General features: G+C 39.0%; 1 protein-coding gene across 8 annotated transcripts in view; it reads left to right on the top strand.

Moving 5' to 3' along the window:
- Positions 1–26,287, top strand: part of PJA2 (praja ring finger ubiquitin ligase 2) — a 41,763-nt gene that overhangs the window by 11,706 nt on the left and 3,770 nt on the right. For 3 of the 8 annotated variants that reach the window (XM_053407627.1, XM_053407626.1, XM_053407628.1), the window contains exons 2-7: positions 1,465–1,581; positions 3,903–4,103; positions 5,823–6,852; positions 10,979–11,164; positions 15,686–15,871; positions 17,468–17,579. In XM_053407627.1, coding sequence (XP_053263602.1) covers positions 1,536–1,581; positions 3,903–4,103; positions 5,823–6,852; positions 10,979–11,164; positions 15,686–15,871; positions 17,468–17,579 — 1,761 coding nt within the window. In that variant the 5' untranslated portion in view covers positions 1,465–1,535. Of the gene's footprint in view, positions 1–1,464; positions 1,582–2,753; positions 2,816–3,902; positions 4,104–5,822; positions 6,853–10,978; positions 11,165–15,685; positions 15,872–17,467; positions 17,660–18,099; positions 18,242–26,287 lie in introns of those variants that run through there. The other 5 variants (XM_053407634.1, XM_053407632.1, XM_053407630.1 and 2 more) reach the window with 5 other exon arrangements.

The following is a 26,287-nucleotide window of genomic DNA, read 5'->3' as shown; positions in this document are numbered from 1 at the left end:
AAGCAATAACAAAGTGCAGAGTCTGCTGACTGCTGAGCATTCACTAGAAATTCTGCATCTAGTGTGTCAGTGATTGCTTCCAATCATAGAATTGTAGAGTTGGAAGGGACCCCAAGGATCATCTAGTTCAACCCCCTGCAGTGCAGGAATCTCAACATGCAGTCCTCTATCCAGTTGAAGCCATAACAGGCCCTATCTGGAATGCTGACTCCATTAACACTAGCAACTTCCAAGGGAACTGAATCCTAAGCAATTTTGTATGCAAAGCAGCTGGTGTATCATTGGCAAGAAAATGAGCAGTTCCTCAATTTTCAGGCAAAGAGAGCCTGAATTTGTCAGAACAATTTCCATGTAGAATAGACAGATTGTCCACACAGAAGACCATTTCCTTAGCAAACTATGCTATAGCAGTGACAAAGATCATTTAAAAGGCAGTGGCCAAACTGTAATAACAGCAATCTCATTTCCATTCCCTGGAGGATGTATATCTGAGCCAGGAAAATATATTAAATGTAGTATATGACCTACTATTTATCAGCTAAGCATTTTGGATAGATCCCAGATTGTTAAAGATAGGAAATCCTGAACCTGTTATCCTGGCCTTTGATGCACATATGCCAAATTATTCAGAGTAAGAACTCCACAACGATTTTGACCAGGAAATAATGTATGTAGGATGGTTAGATGACAGCAGAATCTCCATTCTAACGCAGACCATCAAAATAAGGAATTCGTTCTGCTTTGGCTAGATTGCATGATTTTATTGTGTTATAGGCAAATACATCTTTATAGATCACAGCTGCTTCAATCTGTATGTCCTGAAAAGTTATCTCTAGGAAAGCAAAGTGTCTGCCGTGTTTTTGTCCTCTTAAATACTTGCTGCCCAGCAAGCAGTAGTTTTTGATGACCTAAACTAGGGCTTTACTGTTTTGTTTTTAATTCTATTTTATTGCTCAATATTGCTTGAATAATAATGTGAGTACCTGAATTGTTTGAGTCATTCCTTGATGATGAACTGCATATAATCCAAAGCAGAATAGGAAGATGCATTAGAGGAAGCATTTTGAAACAGGCTTGTTTCATTGGCACCATAAAGTTTTTCTCTAGCATTTATAAGTTATACTCTGCCTTGTAAAAGGACCTTGCACACTAAAATTGTTTTTGCAACAGAAGTTACTGCATTCTTTAAAAGTGATGTAGTTAATGAGAATTAATACTTTTATAAATATAAAAGATTGCTTGTAGGGACATCAAAACAGACTTTGAAAAAGTGTTTTTGTAAGATAATGTTCTTGAATTACCTTCTTTATATCGATTGGGAAATCTATAGCTGTAAATGAAATAAATGTGCAAACCTAATGATAGAATACATACAGCTTTTTTGTACTGAACATAACTATTATAGACAAACTTGGCCTTTGTTTAAAAGATACCAATTAAAATCATGTGATTGGTATCACACAGGTTTCATGGACAAATAAAATGATAGATCTGATGGACTGAGGAGATGGCGGGAAGAGAACTACTGGGAGAATATGGATCATATTGAAGTCTTTTCTAACAAGACCCTGCTGAATTGCAGTAGGTATTACAATTGTTGGAAGTAGATATCTACTAGAATAGGTCTGGAAGAGCAGAGAAAATGAAGTTTTAATTTGTTAGACATTTTAAAAAATGAGTTTCCATAAACAAAGACGAGTTTCAGTGTCAAAAACAGTTACTTTGTGGGCTTGCACACTCCTTCCTCTCATCGTGACATTTTTTCCTCCGCATTGTGTTTTGTAGGTAACTACAGCTTGCCACATGAGATCTGAATCAGGAAAGCCATTATTATTGCCAACGAAAGTTTGCCTACAAACCAGAATTCACAAACCCACTTCAGACTGTTGTTTCTTATACTAGTTTGAAGGCAAACTTCCATTGCTCATCTGAATAAATGATTAGAACTCATTTCTCCAACTCTAATTAAAGATTTATATTAATAGAATTACTTCCAATCAGGGTGCATGACTTGGAAGTAGTTCATGTAGTATCTCTGTTTCCTTCCTTGCCTGCTTGATGTTGGTTATTCTTGTTTGTTTTTAAAGCAACTATTCTAAAATTATTACTGTTATTTTTACTTTATCTTAGAAGGCGACAGATGGATACAGATTGCAAGGGATAACTTTACTGCAGCATAGTCTAGTGAATGCAGATAAAAAAGGAAAAGAACTATTATTTTATACAGACATACTGAGAGAAGTAGCAGAAGATCCATAAGCATTAAGGCAGGACCTTATTTTAAGCTTTTTATAAACAAAACTATACAGCACTTAATTGCATTTTTGGAGCTTAACAAATTATAAATATTAAGATACAAGGCAAATGTACCATAGGCACAGTGAATAGACTTTTCATTTTCTTCAGTACATCTTTATCTTGTGATGTTCATTGGTATAAAGTATATAGAGGGCCACTAGCTTAAATGAGTTAAAGACTCAAATTCATGAGGCACAGGTATGTCAGCAGCTATTAGCTTATTGAAATCTCTGTGCCTGGGGCAGTGTACCTCTGAGTATCAGTTACTGAAAGAGAAATAGAATGGCTATCACCATCAGCTTCCAGAAACAGTTCAGCCTCTGTTGGATGCACAATGTTGGGCTCTTTGGTCTTTGATCTGATTGTGCAAGGCAGTTTGCGTGTCCATTCTTTGCGTGATCCACGCTTTAAAATCTACTTGACTGCCATTGCCTCCTATCTGAACTTCAATAAAGAACAGACAGAACATCAGAACCTGCCAGCACTGCAGCAGACGTTAATTTGTTTCTATTATAACGTGAGTTTCCCAATTATAATGTGAGTTCATGTAATCCATCTTGTAATTTTGCACTCTCCTGCCATCAGGTTGAACAAGCAGTGTTTGTGCATGCTGCTTGCCCTAGTTCCATTATTTCTTCTTGTGGAACCCTCACCTGCCTCACTCATCCTCTTTTGCTTCTCTTGTATAAAAATCAGAGATTGCAGTGCTTTGTAGTTTCAGTGCCTATAAGGTAGTAATAAACCAGAAGTGGAGCAGACAAGATCATAGTTGTGACTGTAAGGAGAAGGGATAGAGTCAATTATTTGGAATCTCCTTTTGAGCCCTAATTTTGTCCTCTACAACAGAAAAATGCAAGCACATTGTATTCAGCAACTGAATGCCCCCATATTTAATGATAATATGAAGGATTATATATTTAAATAGAATTTAAGCATAAAATACAACAAGGGATGTAGTGAGCAACCTGTGTATTAAAGGTGGCCATTCAGAAGTAGCTGTATGTGGTTAGCCCAGTTAAAGTAAAGAAAGGCTCTGGAAATTTGAATAGTCCCTTACATGTTGGCACCTATTTGTAGGTTTCTTCCAACAACTTGAGAAACTCTGAGGTACTGTTTGAATCCCAGTGAGAGAAGCAGCGGCATAAAACAGGCTGTGAAACTGAAGACAAAACTAAAAGGGAGATATAAGGAACAGTTGTGGAATAGGTTGGATTGTTTGTGTGATATTTCCTAATGTTAAAAAATGCTAGAGAAATGTGATTTATTAGGGGATGCTGCTAAAAGTTTAAGAGAGTCAAGTGCATCGATTCAGCTGGGCTAACATGCCAGCTATTTTCTAAATTGGAAGCTATTAGACAAAAAAGCATGCTAGTTTGTTTTTTGTGCTTATGCCGCTGTCCTATTTTTAGGTTTTATGCAATATTTTGAAAAGTAACATGATAATTGACATACAGTACATACCTGTATTGCTAGCAGCATGAGACCTAAACTGTAGTTTTGCATGTAGCATTTGTTTATACCATGATTAAAAAATGAGTTTTTTATTAAAAAATATTTTCTAATGTGTTTAGAATTGCTTCCCTCCTCCCCTCTTTCTCTTGCAGAAATGGGTCAGGAAGCTGGAAAGCCCACATGGCCAAAACCAGCAGGAGGGTATCAGACTATTACAGGCAGAAGATACGGAAGAAGGCATGCCTATGTCAATTTTAGACCATCTCTGACGAACCAAGAGAGAAATTCGAGCCAACACGATGGAGAATGTGAAGGATTAGAACTAGATGATGTTCAAAAAGAAAATTATTTGTGTGCGTGTCAAATAATTACAACCTGAAAATATTTTTCTTCTTTAGTGAAAGCATTTGAATAATAACAAGCTGTTGGTACAAGTCAGTTGAACAGAAGGCTAGGCAATAGTGAAATTGGCAATATTGATACAACTTTTTTCTTACATCTACAAGTGTATTTGAAGCTCATTAGAACGATAGGAAATTATTAAACTGCGGTCAAAACCTTAGCCATGGCCCCAAATTTGCATAATTCTCTATTGAGGGAAATACTAAAAGTGGTTTGTATGACTGTGGTTCATAGATGGATCATTATTGGAATTTTAGTTTTATTATGCATGCAAACAATAGAATGCACAGAAATGGTGTTTCAGGTGTTCATTGTCCATGGATATAGGCAATTATATACCATACTTTGTAGTGTTCTGGTAGTAAGTAAGTGGCCTTCTGTTCATTTCTCTCTCCAGCTTTGCTTTATTTGTTGCATCCAGTTAGTTTCTGCACAATCATCTTCTAGCTTCATTACCTTAATGTTGTTGGCTGTTGCTGTTTTGAAGAACTCCTCTCCCCCCCCAAAAAAAAATCTTAGCAGTATTTTAACTGTTCTAAAAATGTAAGTATAACTCTAATCCAATTTTCTCAAAGTAAGACCCATAGGAAGCTGGGAAGCTGGCTGGTACTGAATGAGACTATTGATCCATCTAGCTAGTATGACTGGCAGCGACTCTTCACGATTGCAGGCAGGGAGTCTTTACCAGCCCTACCTGGAGATGCCGGGGATTGAACCTAGAACAATCTGCATGCAAGGCAGATGCTCATCAACTACCCTACTATATTGAAACCCATCAATTACAGTACTGTATTTTTTGCCAATATCGTAGGAGATGCCAAATCATCAGTTAACACATTTACATCTAACCTCTTAGCCAAATGTTCATGCTGCTGCTTACAGCATATTAAATATAAATCACAATAAAACCATTTAAATGAAAATAAAATAATAACTTTGGCAACATAAAGTGAAACAACATCCTATTAAAGCTAGCAAATATGTGCTCTTCCATGTTTTCAGATTCTTTCATCAAAATCACAGAAATACTGATGGAGAGACAGAGGAAGGACATTCCAGAACCTAATTAAATTGTTCCATGAAGCACTTGGCTTTGACTTGGGGGGTTGTATCATAAGGAATGGCATTGACAGACACAATAAATATACACTTGTTTAATCTTAGTAATAACTATTGATAGGAAATACTGCATTCCTCTTCTTAAGATGTTGTAGAACAAGAATTTCCTTTAACTAGCCATGTTAGGAGGTTTGATACAGTTTCTAGTGCAGGAATATTCTTTAAAATTTCTGTAATTTAATACTGTGTGTTGACTTGGAAGTAATACATAGTAATTCTGCAGCCTAGTCAAGCATTCTGTGTTATATGTGGCATATCAGCAGCTATAAAAATGGTTAACACAGAACTGCTGGCTTTCTCATTCTGACACACAATACAGCATGATTTCTCAGCATTACCTAAATATATTTTAATTCTAGCAATGAACATCCATGAAATCTTCATAAAATGCCTCTTATACATATTACGACTCGCTTTTTTAACATTCTAATGAAGAACAGCCACAGTTGAGCATCATCAACAAATGCCATTTTTATTATGTGTGTTGATAAAAAAAGCTTTGATTGGCCTTATCATTCCAACATATGCTTTCTTTACATTTTTATATAAAGGTTCCAGTCCACTTGCCCAAGTATGTTCTCCTTTGGCAGATGTACCATTGTTAGCGAAGGTTGCTTCAGAAAATCCTGTTGGTCAAGCTGAACTGAACCAAGCAGTCAACACAGATGCTTCTCCATTTTCTCCAGCATGTTACAGTTGGGGAGACGGACAAACTGGGAGTAACAATATGAATTCTGATACTTGTGGAGAGCACAATAACCTTAATGGTCAGAATGGAATTGCTTTTGTAAACATTGACTCTTATGAGCCAGATAGCAGTGATGGAGAGGAAGAGAATGACCAAAATGATCTTTCATTAGCTAAAGAAGAAGCGGGAATATTTCAAGAGACACTGGATAGTATGCTTTCTGAATTGGAGAAAGGAGTGGACTCCTTTAGTGATCTGCAGTCACATCTGTCTAATTTCAATCATAATGCTTCAAGCAAAAGTTTTGAAGACATAAGACCAGTGCCTTTCAAGAGACATTCTAGCCTAGAATTGGATACTGCTCACCAAAATAAGACCCTTGTAAAAACATCTAGTGAAGACGAGCGTCTAGTAAAAAATAACCTTAGTCTTACTTCTGATATGGAGCAGCAAAAAAATACGGCTGATCCTACAATTAGAACACAAATAGGAATTTGTAACGAACTGAGTACTGTGAAGACAGACCAAGAGAATTCATCAGAACTGGTCGTAAGACCCAAAGTTAGAAAACAAAATCCTGTGAGCCAGTTGGATAGGAAGCAGTCTTTTTCGAATGAAGAGGAAGAAAAGACCAGCAGTAGAAGGTGGAGTGAGAATGTGGATGTCCAGCACTGTAACACAGAATGTGTCCTGAAACACAGCAAAGAGAAAAGCAATTCTAGTATGTTTTTTGATCCAAGAGACTATGGAGGAGCTCAAAAGAAAATAAAAAGTGAACTAAGGAAGCAAAATATAACACTTCAAGAAAAAAGCAAAGTGGACGATAGTGCTTTCTGGGATGAATTTGAAGACTCTGGTAGAAATCTATCAAGCTCCAACAAAGATGAAGACAGGTAAGAGTTTCTGCAAAGTTTAATTCAATTTTTCTACATGTCTGAATACCTGTACAATGAAAATCACTATGGTTAGGACAATATTAAATGGTCTCGTAGGACCGACCCCATGTAAGGTGCAGTAAGGTGATATCTGCCAAATGGTACCAGCTCCCCATATTCCTTATGATGTAATTAATGGTCTCAATTTCCCCCATTCTGATCTTTGCCAAAAAGAGTGGGCCCCAAGACAGAAAATTCCAGACTATACCATCTGATGTTTATACTTTTCACTATGTACTTTATGACATAATTATTGGTGCCAAAAAGTGGTGAGGGTTTTTTTTTGTTTTGTTTTTTGGTGGAGCTGCCAGCCCTAAGAGCCTTAGCAGTTACTCATAAGACCAGCAGTTTTGGAAATAACTTATTTTTTGTAAGATTTCTTGATAGCCAGACTTTTTTATATCTTGTGACATAAGTATTTTGACCTAGACTTTTGGACTATTAGCATCATCTGCTAAAAGCAAAGCTGCATTTTTCTTTTTCTTTAGTGGTATATTCACTGCTGTTAATGCTGTCTTAATATTTCAGAAGCACTTTACAACTTTTTAAGTCATTACCTCCACATGACAGAAAGAGAATGAAGTCATAAAAGAAGCCACACAAACAAATTTAGGAATGAAGGTGAAGTGGAAGTAAAATCTTTATCGCTAGCAGCCTCTTCAAATGCACCACAAACTTTGAACACATCTATATCTTGTCCCGAGTTTGCCCAGCAGTGTGCAGATATAGTGTTAATGCACCTACTGGAATTGAGCAGATTCATTATTCTATATATGCTTCATGGGTATAAAAATTGGGGTTAGGCCACAGGAATATGCCGCTTCAAGCATCTTTAATGCTTTTGGAAATTGTTCTATCAAATAGAGTAGGGCAAGATGTTTTCAGCATTGGTGGGGTGAGATGTTGGACTCTACACCTTCTCATTGTACTCATCCTTGTGTGCACAAACTCCCACCTCTTATTAATAAAAGTATATACTGCCAATTCAAACAATACAACATGGCACTGTACAGCAACAAAACACCATAAAAACAGTTGAGAATGATTAAAATGACTGGCTCTTCCATAAATTTAAGCAGGTGCATAGGTTTGTCTACATAAAAAGGTCTTTAAGAGATGCCTGGAAATAAAAGCGAGGGTGTCTGCTGAATCGAGGGTGTTTGCTAAATCTGCTGGAAGAGTGTTCCACATCACAGGATTGGTGGCATTAATGCCCACTTTCTAGTGGAGGCCATGCCTCCCCCTAAAAAGATGCAGCCCCAAAGATACACACCCCAAATCTAGCTTTGGAAGGTGAGGGGGCTAATTAATTTCAGGTCTTCTTGCCACTGAAACTAGCTTCAAAAGGAAAGTTCAGTGAGCCATTGCATCTCTCCCAGCCTTCTCCCCAACCTCCTCAGCTGCCTGGCTACCTTCATTTGGTTGTTGTACACGGTATAGTAATTTTAGATAGTTAAGTAGATTTTTAATTTCCCATAGTTGAAACTAATAAGCTCTCTGCACCTTCAAATAAAGAAAACAACTGTTTCAGAGCTGTATCTGTAGGATATCCTTTGCATTATCCTTTCTTTGAATGTTTTAATGAATGGAAGTACTTTAAATTGTTTAGCATATTTAAGGCATTTTCCATGGAACTTGGACCTGAATGAAAAGCAGCTATGAAATTTCCATGTGCTGAGATCTCCTCTATATAAACGCACCTCTTCATTAAAAGTGCAAATGTGCTTCTGCCATGTTAAATCTACTTTGTGATACAAAGTTAATTTGTTCAAACGCCCAAGTAAAAGAAGAAATAATAGATGTATCCATAATGATTCTCTAATTTGGCTGCATTCCAGCTTCACTTTTAATCATTCCCTCAGTGCTAACTGGGTATTGTTGCGCAGTGTAATTAGGAAGACTTGGATTTTAAATGTAATTAAAATGTGCTGGAATTTTACAATGGTGGCCTGTTTCTAAATTGCTCAACAACTGGGAAAAGAAAAGGAATAATTGGAAGGGTGATACAGAAGGGTGCGTTTTGAAAAACTGTTAAAGCAATAAACTATTTAGGGGCTACTATGCACACTTTTGGGTCTGTATCCTAAAATAAGAGGTGCCCAAACCATTTCGGTATTTCTGAGAATGAAAATTATGTTCAGCATCTACTAGTTCATTCCATCAAGGCACCAACTCCCTAGTTGTTCATTCTTCTGGGTATTTTGTTTTAATTGAACTAATCTCATGTCATGAGCATGTGCTCCTTTGCAAGTAGGAATAAAGAACAGATGGAAGTATTTCATCATATTTAACTTCTGCGCTGTTGGAGCAACTGAATGCCGTACAATCTTGGAAAACCTATTGAAATGCAGCATATTACTTCTTAGTTTAAATTATTTTCAACAAAGCCATGAACATATGGCAGAGGAAAAATCACATTTGCACATTGTCCCATAACTTGGTCAGAAAAATACAGCGTAATTGTCTTAAGATACCTTTTCGTTCTGGGTCTTAAATATGTCTACAGCCAATTAGGTTAGAACTGCTTAATTTCTTAGAATTTTTAAATGTGGAAATCAGGTCTGGTTAAGAAAAATGCAAAGTAGTATATGAAGTGTTTTGTGGGAAATGCTAGAAACATTTTACGGCTATTAAAATACATTTCTATGCTGGGAATAAGTAATGGGAAGCTCAGTAGCCCCTACTTCGATTGTTGCAACATTCTAACCAGCTGTTTTGGTTACTTGCTTTTAGATAGAAGCTTCATCTAAACTTATTTATTTATTTTATTTAACTGAGAAGCAGACCAAGCTGACAGCTTCTGGTGGTATTTGTAGTCTAAAATATTACACATGGAGCTTTATTGCCACAATACTTGTACAATACTTGTGCAAATGTGTCATGGCTTTGGATGAAACTGTATATAGTACTGTTCATTGAATCCACCCTTTCTGACATAGATTTTGTTCGTTTGATTTCATTTTGTTTGAAAATCGTGGATCAGACTTGTTATTTGGCAAATGTTTCCCACTCCCAGTTATTGAAAATTGACCAGGAGCTAAAATATTAAACATCTCAAGTGTATATTTCTCAAAGGTAATTTATTGTTATTTACTTATAATAGGTTAAAAAACTGTAATAAAATACAGCACAAACAAGCAATTAACCAAAACCAACAATATCAAAGCAGTTAAATCATGCAACAGCAAGATTTACAATTACACACTGAAAGCATGCCAGGGCAGAAATGCCTTCAGTTTTTTGTTCTATTTTTTTGAAATATGCATTTTATTGGCTTTAATAACAACAACAAACAATTATGAAGTACAATGATGCAATTATAAAGGCAAGTTATAGTTTAGATTGCTCTTGAACTACTTTGCTACTACTTTGCTATGGTATGTAAAGTGTTCTGAAAGAGCTATTTCCCATTTTCTGTTTAAACCAGCTCCAAATAGCGAGACTAACCCCCAGTTTCCAATTAGCAGAGATCTCTTTAGATGTCCATGATTTAGAGGCTTGAAAACACTTGGATTTGGAAAGGAAAATTTTGTTGACCAGACTCAGTAAAAGAATTGGCAGCTTTTAGTTTGTCCTCCAAAAGGAAGATATGCATTTTTATTTTTATTTTGTTTTTGGCAATGTATTGTGTACTGACATAATGCATAGAGAAACAGTACTGTGGTACCTCGGATTAAGAACTTAATTCGTTCCGGGGGTCCGTTCTTAACCTGAAACTGTTCTTAACCTGAGGTACCACTTTAGCTAATGGGCCCTCCCACTGCCGCCGCGCGATTTCTGTTCTCATCCTGAAGCAAAGTTCTTAACCTGAGGTACTATTTCTGGGTTAGCAAAGTCTGTAACCTGAAGCGTCTGTAACCCGAGGTACCACTGTAAATACAGTGGGCACACAATCCATCCAAACTTTAAGCACGATCAAATCTCACTGATTTCAATGGGAGAGTTAAGCTCGTGCTTAAATTTCTCTCGTTATAGTTCTTGCGACAGAAATATACTTAGCTTGGCTAGATCACAGTCAGCATGTTAACTTCTACATAAAAATCGACCAGCATTGTAAATGCAAATGGAATGTCTTATATTTCAGCTCTGAATGCAGTGATGGTGAATGGTCTGCATCTCTGCCCTCCTATTTTGCTGTGACAGTGAAAGATCAGTCCTCCAGCGATGAGAGCTGGGAGACTCTCCCAGGAAAAGAGGAGCAGGAACCTGAATTGCAGAGTGACAGCAGTGGTGTGGAAGAGGAACAAAATGAGTTTGGTTTCCAAGCAGGGTATGTTGTCTTATAGAATGAAGTGTACTACTCAGTAAGAATTATTGATGTATTATGTACACTTTACTGTGATAGTTGCTGTTAAAAGAAAACTAATGAATATGTACTGTTCCATATGTGATCATTGGCTGAAATAATTCCAGCAGGAAGTATATAATTAGCTTTTGGGAGCCCCATTTTGGATAGGTTTCTGTATGTAACATCAGGTAAGGTTTTCCAAGTAGATGTTGACTTCAATCTCCCCTTCCCTGATTCCGCCCCCCCCCCCCAAAAAAAGTTGTGGAGTCTTCATTAGCTCTGCTATACTCTGCATTTTCAACAGCTTTAGGGGTCACTGATATCCTCTTTTGTGATCAGTAAGGTTTAGCTGAGATAGAGAAGCAGAACCAATAAGCCTACAGCCTTTCAGGATATTGAATAAGTGATATACAGTGTGCAGGCAACAACCAATTTATGTGCATTTGATGTGTGTTCGTACACAGCACTGAATCCGGAAGTGACCTGAAAATATCACCAAAATGTCTCTAAAAGGGCAGAACGGGGTCGGGGCGGAACGCTTTACGCAGGCCCCGTCGATGTGCATGGGCATCTGGAGCATAACTCCCGTGCAAAGCAAGGATTGCCTGTATCTATAGCTTCAATACGCTATGACTCTCCCTTACCATGAAAAGAAGCATCTGCTTACTCCGGCGTAGTTTATTTTTGTAGACATGCCAAGTGTGCCCAGTCCAATCTTCCATGATTTTGTCAAGTTGAAGTGTTACGGGTAATGAAGACTCCAGATAGTGACGTCTCCTGGGGGTTGGTGGGGTGTGATTGTCAAGCAGCAAATTCAGCTTTGGTTTAGTTCTATTCAAGTGCATGGATGGTGACTTGAACGCTGCAGTTTGTTACTAATGTAATCATTATATAGAATGTGCCGAGTTTACTGGACACCAGTTGAAGGGTATGTGATGGTGCACAATGATGTCACTGTTACAGAGTGTTCTCTTTGTGTGCTAAATCCTTTTTATGCATTTACAGATACTGTTCTTGCTCTGTGCCTCAATAACTTACAAGTACAGGGCCTACTCCAGGATGCAGTTAGCTTTATATATCACTGTTGAAGTGGCTGTTCTCTCCGTTTTACTTGCTTTATAATTTATGAACTGTCAAAAATGTCAAGGTAACAATAAGTAACTCGGAATTTTTGTAAGCAAGAGAGCACTTAGAAAATGATCACGTAAGAGAGAAACCAGCTGTTTCTGTTTTGGTGCAGAGAGGACCATTCCAACATACATTTCCTCTATCTGCATTCTGAAGTGTTACAGTCTCAATACCACATAGCTTTTTGTCTCGCATATTTATTTATTTTATCACCTAGCTGCAAGGTGAGCTGGTAAGATTAGAGCAATAAGGGCTGCAGGCAATAAGAGTAGTTATAGTGCTAATAAATAACATTGGTATATCCACTGATACATCCACAGCTAGAACATTAGTGTGGCCTCATTCTGCTCCTAATTTAGTATGGTATCACTAAAATCTCTGTGTTATCTTACCTTATTAAACTTGTTTATTCTCAAGAAAGCCAGTAATGATGGATGTAAGATAAATTTATCTAATTCAGTAGTTTCATTGTGAAAGCACAGTTTAAAGGGCCGTTCAGGAATTTAAATCTTTTTAGGACAACCATGAATCATACTAAAACTAGCTTTTGCCCTACGTTGACTTGTTTCTGCATTTTTCACTGAGGAAATTAAAAGGGAGTCTCAAACAAAAAGTCTGTGATATCAAATTGTAAGAAAAATTATATATGGTGAAATGGGTTTTTTCCATTGTTGTTACTTTGCTGGGTTACAGTTTGGCCATAGCAGAAAGGTTATGTTAAGAGAAGCGTCATTGATTATGTAATTTTTGCAGGTGCAGGTGCTGCATTACATATTCAATACCATTGGGAGAAAGGTGTAAATTTGTTATATAAAATACTTGAAAACCTCAAAGTGGGCTTTTGTTGCTGCAATAAAGCTGCTTAGACCAACTCTCTCCAGTTCTTCAGTTCTGCTAGACAGAACATATATTAAATACTTTGGTTGATGATTTCCTTTCTGGTTAGATTCAAGAGCATGTAGAATTCTTGCTCTGATAAAATTGTCACGTTTTCTTAGAGCTGTGCCAGTTTGTCATGCTTGTGTACAACCAGTTGCACAGAGCTTGAGAATTCATTAGCAGGGATTCTAATGACCTTTCCGCTTAAGTCAGTCACTTTTGGGGAACTGGACTAGAGCAGTAGGAATGTCTTGTTGCAAATAAGTAGTGAAGAATCGTGTGATTCATTCTAAAACATTGGGTTGAGGTTTTTTGTTTTTTTTGTAAATGGAAAGAAAAATATAGTTAAGACCATAATTTTGTCCACCTACACAATAAAGCAAGTGAAAAGGAAATTGTTTTCCCTGCATGCTAATGACCTTTTTCATGTCACATGACTACAATATAACAAATCGTGACTCTTACAGAGTGATTTAGATAAGAGGTATGTGTGTTCTTGAATACATAGTGCTGACAGTTTTTAAATAGCAGCTAACTTTAAATTATTCCCTCTCCCTATTTTCACACACAGAAATATGAAGGTCTTGTAAATCATTTGATATTGTTGACCTTTATATAAAGACAGCAGACTGTGATCAGTAAGCAATATAAATTTCAGTTGTAGCTAATTTAGCCAGAATTAGTCTCATGTAGGTTTATAAACTCTGCTTTATTTAGCCTTTTTTATCGTCAAGAAGAGAATTGCTCAAGCTTCACATTTCAAGCTAAGAGAAACACACACACAGCTTGGGTTGTTTGGTTTTGTGTTATGTCAGATGGGGAAGCAAAGGTTTATATCTAATTGTATTTCTTTGCTGACAGAAGACTTTTTGATCCAGTGGAGACTTCTGTGAGTTAAAAGGTGAGAGGAAAGTGATTTTCACAAACTCCTGCTTTCTCCTACAGTCCCTTGAGTGTGTGCAGGTTGCTGCAGAGGGAAGGAAGAGTATGTGAAAATGCTCTCCCCTCTCTTTTCGCTAATGGAAGCCTGTGCTGAATCAAAGAGTTTTTCATCAATGAAGGGACACTATTAGATGCAGGGTTGTATAAGCCCACAATGTGTCATTGTCTTTTCACACAGAAGGATCAAGAGCAGGAACTCTACAAAGAGCAGGTAATAGTTCTACTAAGGCCCTCCACAGTCACTCAGTACAAGTAGTAGAGATGCGTAGCCACTTGTGTAGTGCTGATTGAGTCACTGGTCTGCCTCCTCATTCTAACACACGGTGCCAGATTCTCAGGAGTTTGAGGCTCATTCCTTGTGCAGTGGGTCAGTAGAAAAGGTGGAAAAAGCTGTACCCATTTAGTGTCCTAATCATAAGTGCATTACTTTGTGCAGTTTCGCTCCTTTTGTACTATATAATTTGCTTTTTACTATAATAATGTTCTTAGTGGATGTTTCCACTTCCACAATTCATAGAAGCATTTGTAGAGTTGGGGGGGGGGACACCCTGAGGATCATCTAGTCCTGCAATGCAGCTGTCCAATATGGGGATCTAACCTGAAACCTGGGCATTATCAGCACCATGCTCCAACCAGCTGAACTATCCAGGCTCAATTCCAAAAGGGATATTTTCTGACTACTATCAATATTTATGGAAAATACATTTAATATAGCTAGAAATTACAGCTCTGATTAAGAAATTCCTCTGCTCTTGTTATTAGCCAGCTGCTTTAACTTGTCCTACTCACTTCTCTGACTATCTGCCTTCCAAATGATCCATTTACAGCCTACCTTCATGATTTGCATTTTGTGAAGATGGCAGATTTATTCCTCTTCAGAGCAAGATCGCTAATTTTCAGTTACAATAAAACCTTTGTCTTGTATTCTGTTTATGAAATGGGGAAAACAGTATCATTCAATAATTATGCAAGGATGAACGTTCAATAAACACAGTGAAGGTTTTTTTTAAAAAAATATTCATTTAGTAAATTTATATTCTGCCCTTCCTCCCATGGGAGCCCTGGACAGCAACCACCAAAGTAATAAAACAATTAAAAATGAAGTAAAAACATTTAAAAGTTTTTTTTAATTAAAAAAAACTTCTAAAAGCATGTTAAATTATCATCGTTGTGCTATAGCAGTAGGAGAATACAAAATTCAACTATAGATTCATGAATGGACTTGACAAAGAGAGTAGTAGGGTGATATCTTCTCTGCACAATGTGCTAGGACTTTGGCTCACATCACCAGAGCAGTTTATGCAGACGTTAGATGTTTATTATTCATATGTATATACTTACGCCCTCTCAATTTTAAAAATAGAAATAATGGTATTTTAGCTATTGCTGTTACTTAATAGGATGTGCTGCTTTCTATGGGAAACGGCTGTCAGGTTTTGTTTGCTAGCAGCTGGACATAATATGAGCATTCACCAATGAAGAGCACCCTATGAACACTTGCTTACATGTAGTTTTACTTTCATTTTGTATAGCTTTTCTCATTTTTGTATAAAGGGAACAGACTACCCTAGAGGACGGCGAAATTCCTTGGTTGCAGTATCATGAAGAAATTGAAAGCAGCAGCGATGAGGAAAATGACCAAGTGAGCCATTTTGTGCATCCTGGCTTTTTCATGTTGGATGGAAACAACAATCTGGAAGATGATTCCAGTATGAGTGAAGATCTAGACGTGGAATGGAGGTACTTTACTATGTGCTGATGCTTATTTGAGACATTCGCCACTCACATGTTGCCTGCATTAAAATCAACTGAGAAATGGCATAGTAAGCGTTCCGTGCTGCTGTAACAGGTTAACTTAACTACTGAAATGTATTATGAACATTGGGTCTCAGCATCTGGTGGGTCTCTGAATCAAATTCAACATAGAGAGAGGTTCTGTTAGCTCCCCAATTGCTATCTAGCACTGTGATTTCCCTCCTTCCTCTGTGCAAATTAAAATGTGGGGGGTTGAGGGAGGGAGTTTGGAGAGTTGCATGATGAAGGGAGGGGAGGGTTAATCCAAACTTAATTCTACTGTGTTTTATGCTCATTTAGTATGGGATGTAAAACTGGTCTGAGACCGTAATAAAATTTAGATATACCGGTATACAGTGGTGCCTCGCAAGACGAAATTAATCCGTTCTGTGAGTCTCTTCGTCTTGCGGTTTTTTCGTCTTGCGAAGCACGGCTATTAGCGGCTATTAACGGCTTAGCGGCTATTAATGGCTTAGCGGCTTAGCAGCTTTAAGAAAAAGGAAACAAACTCACAAGAACTCGCAAGACGTTTCATCTTGCGAAGCAAGCCCATAGGGAAAATCGTCTAGCGAAGCGACGCAAAAACCGAAAAACCCTTTTGTCTTGCGCGTTTTTCGTTTTGCAAGGCATTCGTCTTGCAGGGCACCACTGTATATAATGAGGCAAGTCATGCTTATACACTGTATGTCCATGTCAGAAAGGAAGGCCTGTTAGCATGTTGGGCAATTGCTAAGGATTGACCTCACATGCCACCTGTTTCCTTGGCATACATGGGGGACTTACTGGCAAGGCCAATTGTGCAAAGGGGGAATATTTGGTCTGCCACTCACTAACGGATTACCATAGTAAAAATCCTGTAGCTGCAGATATTTTTGTTTCAGGTAGGTAGTCATGTTGGTCTGATGCAGTCGGGGGGGATTAAAAGTTGTCCAGTAGCACCTTAGAGACCAACTCTGAAGTGTGCATGCTTATGCACACAAAAGCTTATACCCAGAACAAACTTGGTTGGTCTCTAAGGTGCTACTGGACAATTTTTAATTTTCTTAAAAAAGATATTTTTGTATTTACTTTCTGCATGACTGCTCAGCTCTACTTCCCACCTAAGTGTTCATTAGCACAACTTAAAAGAAAAATCCAAGAAAAACCTCTTAAAGCTCAGCCCTGGAGACTACATTTTCACTTATTCCTCCCAGAGGAACCATAGTCACCCTAAAAGAGCCAACACTTTTTGACTCAAAGAAAAGAAATTTTGGCTATTAAGGTACCGTATTGAAAGTACTGCTAATCAGGTTGATTTTGTGTTGCATGCATCTTCTGAGATCACCAGGCCAAGCCTGTTGAATGGTTGTATATCTTGGCAGCAGCAGCAGCAGCAGGTTTCTTTGTGTGGCTCGTTTTTTAGACTGAGAACTTACTATCTGAAGTTCTGGAACATGAGAAGCACATGTATGCAGCCCCTTGTAACAGCCTAATTTTTTGAGGGGCGGGGGGGAATATGGTATCTAATTGCAATTGAGAACATAAATCCTGCTTTTCCCCTAGGCTGCTTGATGAATTTGGTGATGGCTTGGGTGTTGCTCAAGCCATTTCGTATGTGGATCCCCAGTTCCTTACATATATGGCCCTGGAAGAACGACTGGCACAGGCCATGGAGGTAATTCAATACTTTTCTAAGTTTTCATTTTAAGATTAGTTAAACTGAGGGAAAACATAGCTCAGCTACATTTGTATGTGGTACAGAACCTGTACTACCCAGGACAGGATGGGGTTGTGCAGAGTTGTTAAGGCAGCAGAGAGCATTGTTGGCTGCCCACTCTCCACCTTAGAGCAGATTTATGCCACAAGGTGCCATAGGAAGGCACTGGACATAGTAAAAGATCCATCGCATCCTGGTCACTGTCTCTTCGAGCTCCTGCCGTCGGGACAGAGATACAGGACGATGAAGACAAGAACGAGCCGTCTTAAGAACAGCTTCTTCTCCAGAGCAATCTCGGCCCTGAATGGGAAGCCTGGGCTTTGAAAGTCATCTAATCTTCCTTGCTGTACTATACTGTATTGTTTTAATTAGTGTTTTTATGGAGCAGTCAAGTAATTTCATTGTCCCCGAGAGGGGGTAATGACAATAAAGATATTATTATTATTATTATTATTATTATTATTATTATTATTATTAGTGCGAACATCCACTGTGGATTAGGCTTTTTCATATTTATCGCATCTGTGAGGAAGCCCACAAGAAGCACCTGAGTGCAGTAGCACTGTCCCCACAGTGACTCCAAGCAATTGGCATTCCTAGGCACAGTGGCTCTGACAGTGGAGGCCGAACATAGTTTTTTGAACATTGGAGGGGCCCAGCCCCTACCCCCCAAAAATGGGGGGGGGCAAAAAGGCTCAGCCCTCAGGAGGTGGGCTGCAAATGGTGTAAGGAATTGAGGAAAGGGAGTATAAAGATATCTGCATAAGCTTTATTCTGCCCTTCGATTTTGCTCTGATTAAAACAGGATTTTGCGGTTCAACGTGTGCTATATGAGTATTGAGCGTACTGCATTGTCTTAAATGCAATGTTAAAACATTGGCAATATTTCTATTTATAATGTATATGTTGCTGGATGGATGTCTCAGTTATTTCAGTTTTGTTCATCCTTGTAGCATGGGAATGTGTTTATATACTCCCCCTGGTTTAAGTCAAGGGACTCAGCTAGGTTGGTAAAGAAAAAGCATTTTATATGTGTTGTATATGCGATATAACACTTTGGCACCAGATGGTGCCGTGGAGTCCTGTCTTTCTCTACCGGATTTCCCTGTATGAGTTTACGATGTGTTTAACTGAATCACTTCTTTGACGTGTCTAGATCCAGCCAAGGTTTTTTTAAAAAAAAAAATATTTATATTGTATAGCATCTTACACATGGCTGCCATTAGTCTCCCATTTAAGGGACTGGCTACCTCCCCCAGGTTCAGCAGTACTGTGACATCTGATCCAAACCACTCATTGGTTTCTGCTTTAAGTCAAGTTTTTGTTTGTTTGTATGTTTTTAAAGCCAAGCTGGTCCAAGCTGTTTGTTATTGCTACTTTGGAAAGAGGTGTAGTTCTTCTATAGAACATAGAGAAGGGCAAGGGCTCTCCCTGATTTAGGAACTGGAAAGGAAGGTGAAAGATTTCCATGCAGTTGCATTGTGCTTTGCAAGCATTCGGGACACCTCTGGAGGTCAGCATCATGTCACAAGGTCCCTGCCTCACCTGTTGTAGGGGAAGGGGAAGGGTTGGTGGCCTTGGGGTGGAGTGTAGATAAAGTAGTGTGGCTCATCCTTTAATATTACCAAAGTATTATCAGAGTATACAGAGATAGCCCTTGGTATCAAATTTTTGGCACCTGCTCTTCAGTATAACAGTTTCTCTAGTTTGTTCTGTATTTAAGTTCAGTATTATGTAGGAGATCAGTTTCAGGCTTTCAGATGTGGGTAAATTCAGCTATTTCCTAAGTTAGTTTTTGAAATAACTACATATTATTGGGATAAGTACCGAAATAGGCCATATGATCACAAGTAATTTAGATCCAAGTTTAGAGGTCATTGAACACTTGGAATCTTAACGTAATGAGAAATATAATAAACCTCTGTTTTTAGTGAACAAGGAAGGTTGAAAAGTCCTCCTCCCAAAACTAAACCCAGTTCTATTTATTTGGGCTAACAATATTTCAGCCACCTGTTGTAACAATTGTGAACCTGATAGTTTCTTGGATCTTTTCCATTATAGCCTGGGAAAGTATTTTGGATATGTTTGAACTAGAGAATTCTGTCACAACCCCTTGAACAGCATAGGGAGCATATAATACATACAATTGTAATGCATATAATACTAATCTGTAATATAGTCACATGTTCCCTGGATTTCCTGCAATTAGGTCTGCATGCTCTGCTATTAATGCCACTTTATTGACATTTTTGTCAGTTGCCTTTTGGATTCTCTCAGTAAAATTAAATTAGGAATTGCCTGAGTTGTATGTTGTTGCGTTATTAAAATAGCAGTGTTTAGTGGTCTAAATGAATAATGCAGATTGAGGTTTTCAAAAATGTAGATTCAGAATTTGGACATGTGGTCAACTACTGGAGAAATGAAATGGTAGAGGGCAGAGCAAAGAGCATCAAGGTTGCATATGGACCAGTCCTGAGCTTTTTGGCTCAGGTCTGCTGAATATTCAAATAAATAAATCATTGTGCCTGTCACTGCTGAAATTATCCTGTACATCCTTTCCCCCCTGCCTTTCCCCCCTTTTCTTCTCCTGCCCCAAGATGCTAGATCTGTGCTTTCCCTGTTGAGTTCATGAATAAATGGAAAACACATTTTTCTGGCTAATGTCTGAAGTGGGGGGAAAGCACTTTGACTTCTGAATGCATAATTGGAAAAGCTGTCGAGATGTAGGTTTTCCATTTAGTAAAATGGGATGAACTTCAGTCAGTTATATATAATACTGGCTAGGAGAAAACTAATTTCTTGGAGTTAAGACCTTCAGTTTCTACCAACTTTTTGAAGCATAACTTACGTTGAGGGGTGAGAGACAGCCACACCCGTAGATTACAGAAAATATTTATTTATGGATTTGAACTTTGTCTCTAATACTAACCACTGTACCACACTAGCTTTCCTAAAGATCAGGGCACCAGTAAGCTCAGGGAAGTACAGTGGTGCCTCGCAAGACGAACGCCTCGCAAAACGAAAAACTCGCAAGACGAAAGAGTTTTCCATTTTGGAGGTGCTTCGCAAAACAAATTTCCCTATGGGCTTGCTTCGCAAGAAGAAAGCCCATAGGGAAATCTCCGCCGGCCTTCAGAAGAGGTCCTGGACCTCTTCTGAAGGCCGGCGGGGGGCAAAAGGCTTTGCTCCCCCCCGCCTGCCTTCCCGGGATAGTGGAGAAGCGCAGCGCGTTTCTCCGCTATCCCGGCGGCTTTTGAAGGCAGGCGGGGGGAGCAAAGACTTTGGCCCACCTCCGGCCTTCAGAAGAGGTCCTGGACCTCTTCTGAAGGCCGGCGGGGGGCAAAAGTCTTTGCTCCCCCCACCTGCCTTCCCGGGACAGCAGAGACTTCTCCGCTGTCCCGGGGCGATCTGAAAATGCTGGCGGGCGGCAGCGAAGGATTCGCTGCCACCCGCCAGCATTTTAAAAGCCCCTGGGACAGCGGAGAAGTCTCCGCTGTCCTGGGGGCTTTTAAAATGCTGGCAGTCGGGAGGAAAGCCCTCCTGTCTCCGGAGCTTGCGGGGTGGGAGGTGGGGAGAAGGGCTTTTCTTCCCACCGCCAGCCTTCAGAACAGCCTTCTGAAGGCTGGCGGTGGGAAGAAAAGCCCTTGCCCCCCCCCAGCCTTCAGAAGAGGTCGGGGGACAGACTGTCCCCGGACCTGGTCTGAAGGCGGTTTCCATAGGAACGCATTGATTGATTTTCAATGCATTCCTATGGGAAACGGTGCTTCGCAAGACGAAAAACTCGCTAGAAGAAAAAACTTGCGGAACGAATTAATTTCGTCTTGCGAGGTCCCTTGTTGGTGTTGCTACCAGCATGCTGCCTGGGACAGGCTTATTGGTAGCATTGGTAGCAAGAACTTGGCAGCAGTTGTGGTGGACCCTGGCAGTTGCCCTAAGGTGTCACATGCTGGTACTCATTTCCTTAGACATTTTTGATATTTTCTTTCGTAGAATAATGGCAAACTTTTTTTTGTTTACACATACAATCTTTATTACATGTTGAGGGACCGCAGAAATCAACAATAGTTTTAAATAAATATACTTAATATTCTTTAAAAATACGATAGTGATATTTTAATATGTAATTGTTATTACAGTATCATAAATGAAAGTTGCATTCCCAACTTCAGTTGAATAAATTATACATTTCAAAGTACATGTCAGTAACTTTTTACACAGAAAAAAAGAGAGTTTGTGTGCCTATGTCTGTCTTGCTTTGGTCTCACAGGATTTCATTGTGCATAAAAATAAGTTGTGTGATTCCTTATTAATAAATGAGTTCTCCATTTTATTTGATTTAAAAACAAGCCATTTGTCCTTTTACCAAAGACTTCTGTGTATTTCTTTCAATGTCTTATTTCATATCCTATAAAAAGAGAAAAGTTTGTGATTCTAACAACTCTTTTTAGAAGATAGTTCAGTTTCTTGAACTTTGTTCTAAGAGGGAAATTCAGAACTGACTTTGAGTATTGTGTTATTAACATTTAGGTGGATTCCTTTAAAACCCTGTACTCTTGAGTAGCTTGGAGAAGTTGTTTTCAAGTGGCAAAAATATACTAGTCAACACTACTCTGTTTCAGTTGAATGTTTTATTCCTTTGTCAATATATTTATTTCAACACCTTTAAACAAAGATTCCTTTTCTATGTGCTGCATTTAAATAACATGCTTAGTATTTCTTTATCAGAGAGGAGCTGTGTAAGAATTTAACATTATAGCTAAAATAACAGCACCAGAAACAGCCATTAGTTTACATAGGAACTGAAATGTTTTGCAATTTCACTCCTTAGCTACTTTAGTTTGGGGGTACACATTTTTTAAAAATGCTTTACTCCTCTTCATCACTAAACTACCGTATTTTTCGCTCCATAAGGAGCATCTAGTTTTTAGAGGGGGAATTCAAGAAAAAAAATATTATTTAAAGGGAGTGCTGAGCAGAGCTTGTATGCATCCCAGGCTCTGCTCAGCGCTCCCTTTCACAAGCTGTGTGGAGTGTGTGTGTGGTTCTTGGGGGCTTTTTCCTGAGGAGGGAGAAGGGCAGCCCATCACTGACGGGCAAAAGCCAGGGATAGCCACGTGAAGCCTCTGCAGGGCAGCAGGATGAAGGCTCCCTGCTGCCCTGCGGAGGCTTTGCACCCCTAAGGCAGAAGCTAAAACAGCTAGAGGGAGTGCTGCGCAGCACTCTCTCTAGCTGTTCTGGCTTCTGGGGTAGCCCGCGAAGCCTCCGCAGGGCAGCGGGGAGCCTTCATCCCGCTGCCCTGCGGAGGCTTCGCGCGGCTACCCCAGAGCTGCTCAGGAGCCTGTTGGGGCTGGCGGAGGAAGCCCGAGTTTCCCCCTCCAGCCCCAAAGAGAAGCGGACAGGCTGCACACAGCCTGTCTGCTTCTCCCAGAGCTTCTTGGAGCTGGAGGGGAAAGCCCGGGCTTCCCCCGTCAGCCCCAACAACCTCTGGGAGTATTCCCCACCTCCCGCCAAAGCCCACAGATGCCGCGCATCCTTTAAGGAGCGCGCAGCTCCTGCAGGGTTTTCTACAAGGAGGGAGAAGGGACTGACGCTGCCAGTCAGTCCCTTCTCCCTCCTCGGGGAAAAGCCCCCAAGAGCGGCACGCTCTTTAAAGGATGCGCGGCTCCTGCGGGCTTTTTATCCAAGGTGCGGGGTGGGGGAATGTGAATCTATTCAAATAACAAGCATGTTCATATAAATGACTTACCAGTGTCCACAGGTACTTGTAATTTCTGATTGCCTCCATTCCATCTATGTAGATGATGCACTTAATATGGCAGAGCGCCAGCATTTTTATTTTCTATTTTCTTCTGATTCAGTGAGTCATTGCCTTCCTGTAAGATTCAGTGACCTTTCCAAGAACATTACAGTGCACAAGAGCCTTTGCATGTAAGATTTGGAGTCGCAGGTAGTCTAATTTCCTGGAAAAGGCACAATGTAAAATGTTGATGCCATACCATAATTGGTACTTGTCATTTTGTGGCAGTTTTGGCTGTGGATTTATTTATTTACTTATATTTATTTAGCTTCTTTGAATACTTTTGAATACTTCTTACATTCCTATGTTATCTAGAAATAGTATTGGGTGTATTCTACCCTCATCAACAGAACTTTTATCTAAGTTAAATATAGTTCTGGTGCCCTGCTGATGTGTTTTATGTTGAAAGTGTATGATGCATGTCCTATACCAGGAGATCACAAACTTCATTCAGATAGTCTGTGGCAAATATATGAATTTGTGGTTGAAGATGGGAGACGTCACATCCATCACACTGAACATTTGTATTGATTTGAATTGTGCATTTATTCATTCATTCATTTCATTTCATTGTATTATGATTTGAATTCTGTGGAATTACGGTTGCTGCAATGGACAGGAAAATGATTTAAGTGGTCTGTCAAGAACTTCAGCAATTTTCAAGTGGTCCATAGGGAAAAAAGTTGGGGAACCACTGACTTAAACTAAATACTGAAATTGTGTTGCAAAGCAGTTATAAAGAGAAAAGTAAGCAAATGTTTATTATAACTTAACATTGAATTGTTTTATTCCTTCTTTAAGATGGCAGCCTTACTGCAATGATTATTTCCTTCATTCTTTAACTCTTTTAGATGTTTAGAAGATTAATCTTCCAAATCATTGAAGTAACTTGGTCATCATGCTTCTGTAGTTAAACTTAATCTTTTAGATTTGTTTGTGTGTTAATAAGTGTGGCATCTCCAAGCAGCTGGATCTGCATTTTTTACTGTTTGCAATACATTATTCTCATTGTGAATAACCTTTCTGTGTTGGCTTGCTAGTGGAAAGACCCTGTAGGTCAAGGTGGAAGGTCACAACATCTCATTACATGTTTTGCGCCTTCTTTGAAAACAGTGGAATTCTGTGCAGTGAAGTTGGAGTTAGAAAAGATAAACATGAAATCAGAGGAAATATAACAGACAGGCTCTTCTCTAAGGATAAATTAGTTAGAATAGTTCATAATTTTCTCATATTTTGACAACCTTTTCAATTTTGAAAATTCAGAACTCTGCTACAAGCAGAGGCAGCTGCTAATAATAATAATTAATAGTAAGAAAAGTAGGTAGAGAATGATGTTACTGAGAAATATTTGTATTGCCTGGTGGATTAATGGTATGAAGTTCTATCAGATATTTGCACAACTACAAGCAGAATAGTAGTTTTGCTACAACAGCAGAATTTGTCCCAATTACTTGTTATCTTCTAGGACACAATTGTCAGCTGCCCTAGGTTTCAGAAACACTTGTGATTCACGACACTTGTGCACCAAACTCGGTGATACCCATTCAATAATGCAAAAAGGGGGGGGGGGAGATCAATAACAGCCATAGAAACACCCAAAAGCAAAAAGGCAGATGCACAAATGAATGTGGTTGCAAATGTGTTTTGCGGAAAAATTTCATCAAGAGAAGTGTTTAAAGCTTCTTAAAACCTGTATCAAGCAGTTTTTAGTACAGCTTACCTTAAGTGGCCAACAGGTTTATGAAAGCACAACATAGGTCCATTGCTGCAGTTGTTAATCTTCCTGAGAACAAATAACCAAACCATGTTTGGCACAAATCTGAATACTAGAGTTGTATGCTTAACATAACACTAGTGGTGTTGCTCCAAAAGTTTGTTTGGTTAGCCTTTAACTCACTAAGAAGCTGTGGGCCACACACTATCCTCTCAGCCCCATATCTACAATATAAAGAGCTTGGCCTGCCCTACGTAGCTGTTGTGGGGAGTGCAGAAGACATGTATGTGGAACATTTTGAGCACTCAAAATGCACAATATAAATTCAAAGTACTATTTGTTTTGATTTCCTGAGTAAGTGAACATATTTTCTCTCAGACTTTCTAACAGTTTCCCTTTTAAAATATATTAAGTTAAAACAACAGCAAGTAGTCTAATGGAATAAATATTAATGTATTAAAAGAATACATAGCTTTAGATATTCCTATGATGTATTTTTTATTGAAGAACTGCAAAGTTCTTTGTAAATGATGAATAATAATGCCATTCTGGTATTTTTCTGGGGAAGTAATGTAAATTTATGGACCTTTTCACTAAGCACTGTGATGCAGTGTTGAAGGTGAAATTTGGCATCTGTTCACCAAAATGACCATGCATAATCAATCAGAACTTAATTGGAAATATGGATGTAGTCTAAGCAGTTAGACCCCAGAGCAAAAATGTACTGCATTCTTGTGGTTATGGAAAGGGGTTTTGGTTATCTTGGCCACATACCCAATGAAGTTTAATAATAATAGCCCTTGTGTGGGTGAGTTTCTCAATTTTTAGACAATATCTTGATGTAATATTGAACAAAGGCATCTTCAAAGTATATGGCGCCACAGGCAAGTTCCTAATTCTGCAGCCCAATCGAACCACCTGATCACCTACCTGCAGCTCATTCTGTATGTGCAAACCAGTCCATGGCATCTGGTTCCCATTTTCCTAAGAGATTATACTGCATGTAACCACTGCTTCCCCCCTGAGCACCATGGACAGTCAATTTTGGGGAGAAGGACAGCATAGCAAAGTTGTGGCAAAGGAAGCTGTAGCTGCCTAGGGCAAGGCACAAAGAGGGAAGCGTATGTTTTAGAAGCATGACTTAATAACCTGCCC

The sequence above is a fragment of the Podarcis raffonei genome, chromosome 11 (genome assembly GCF_027172205.1).
Source record: "Podarcis raffonei isolate rPodRaf1 chromosome 11, rPodRaf1.pri, whole genome shotgun sequence".
Lineage (NCBI taxonomy): Eukaryota > Metazoa > Chordata > Lepidosauria > Squamata > Lacertidae > Podarcis > Podarcis raffonei.
Note: the sequence above shows the minus strand (reverse complement) of the source record. Positions and strands in the feature narration are given on the sequence as shown.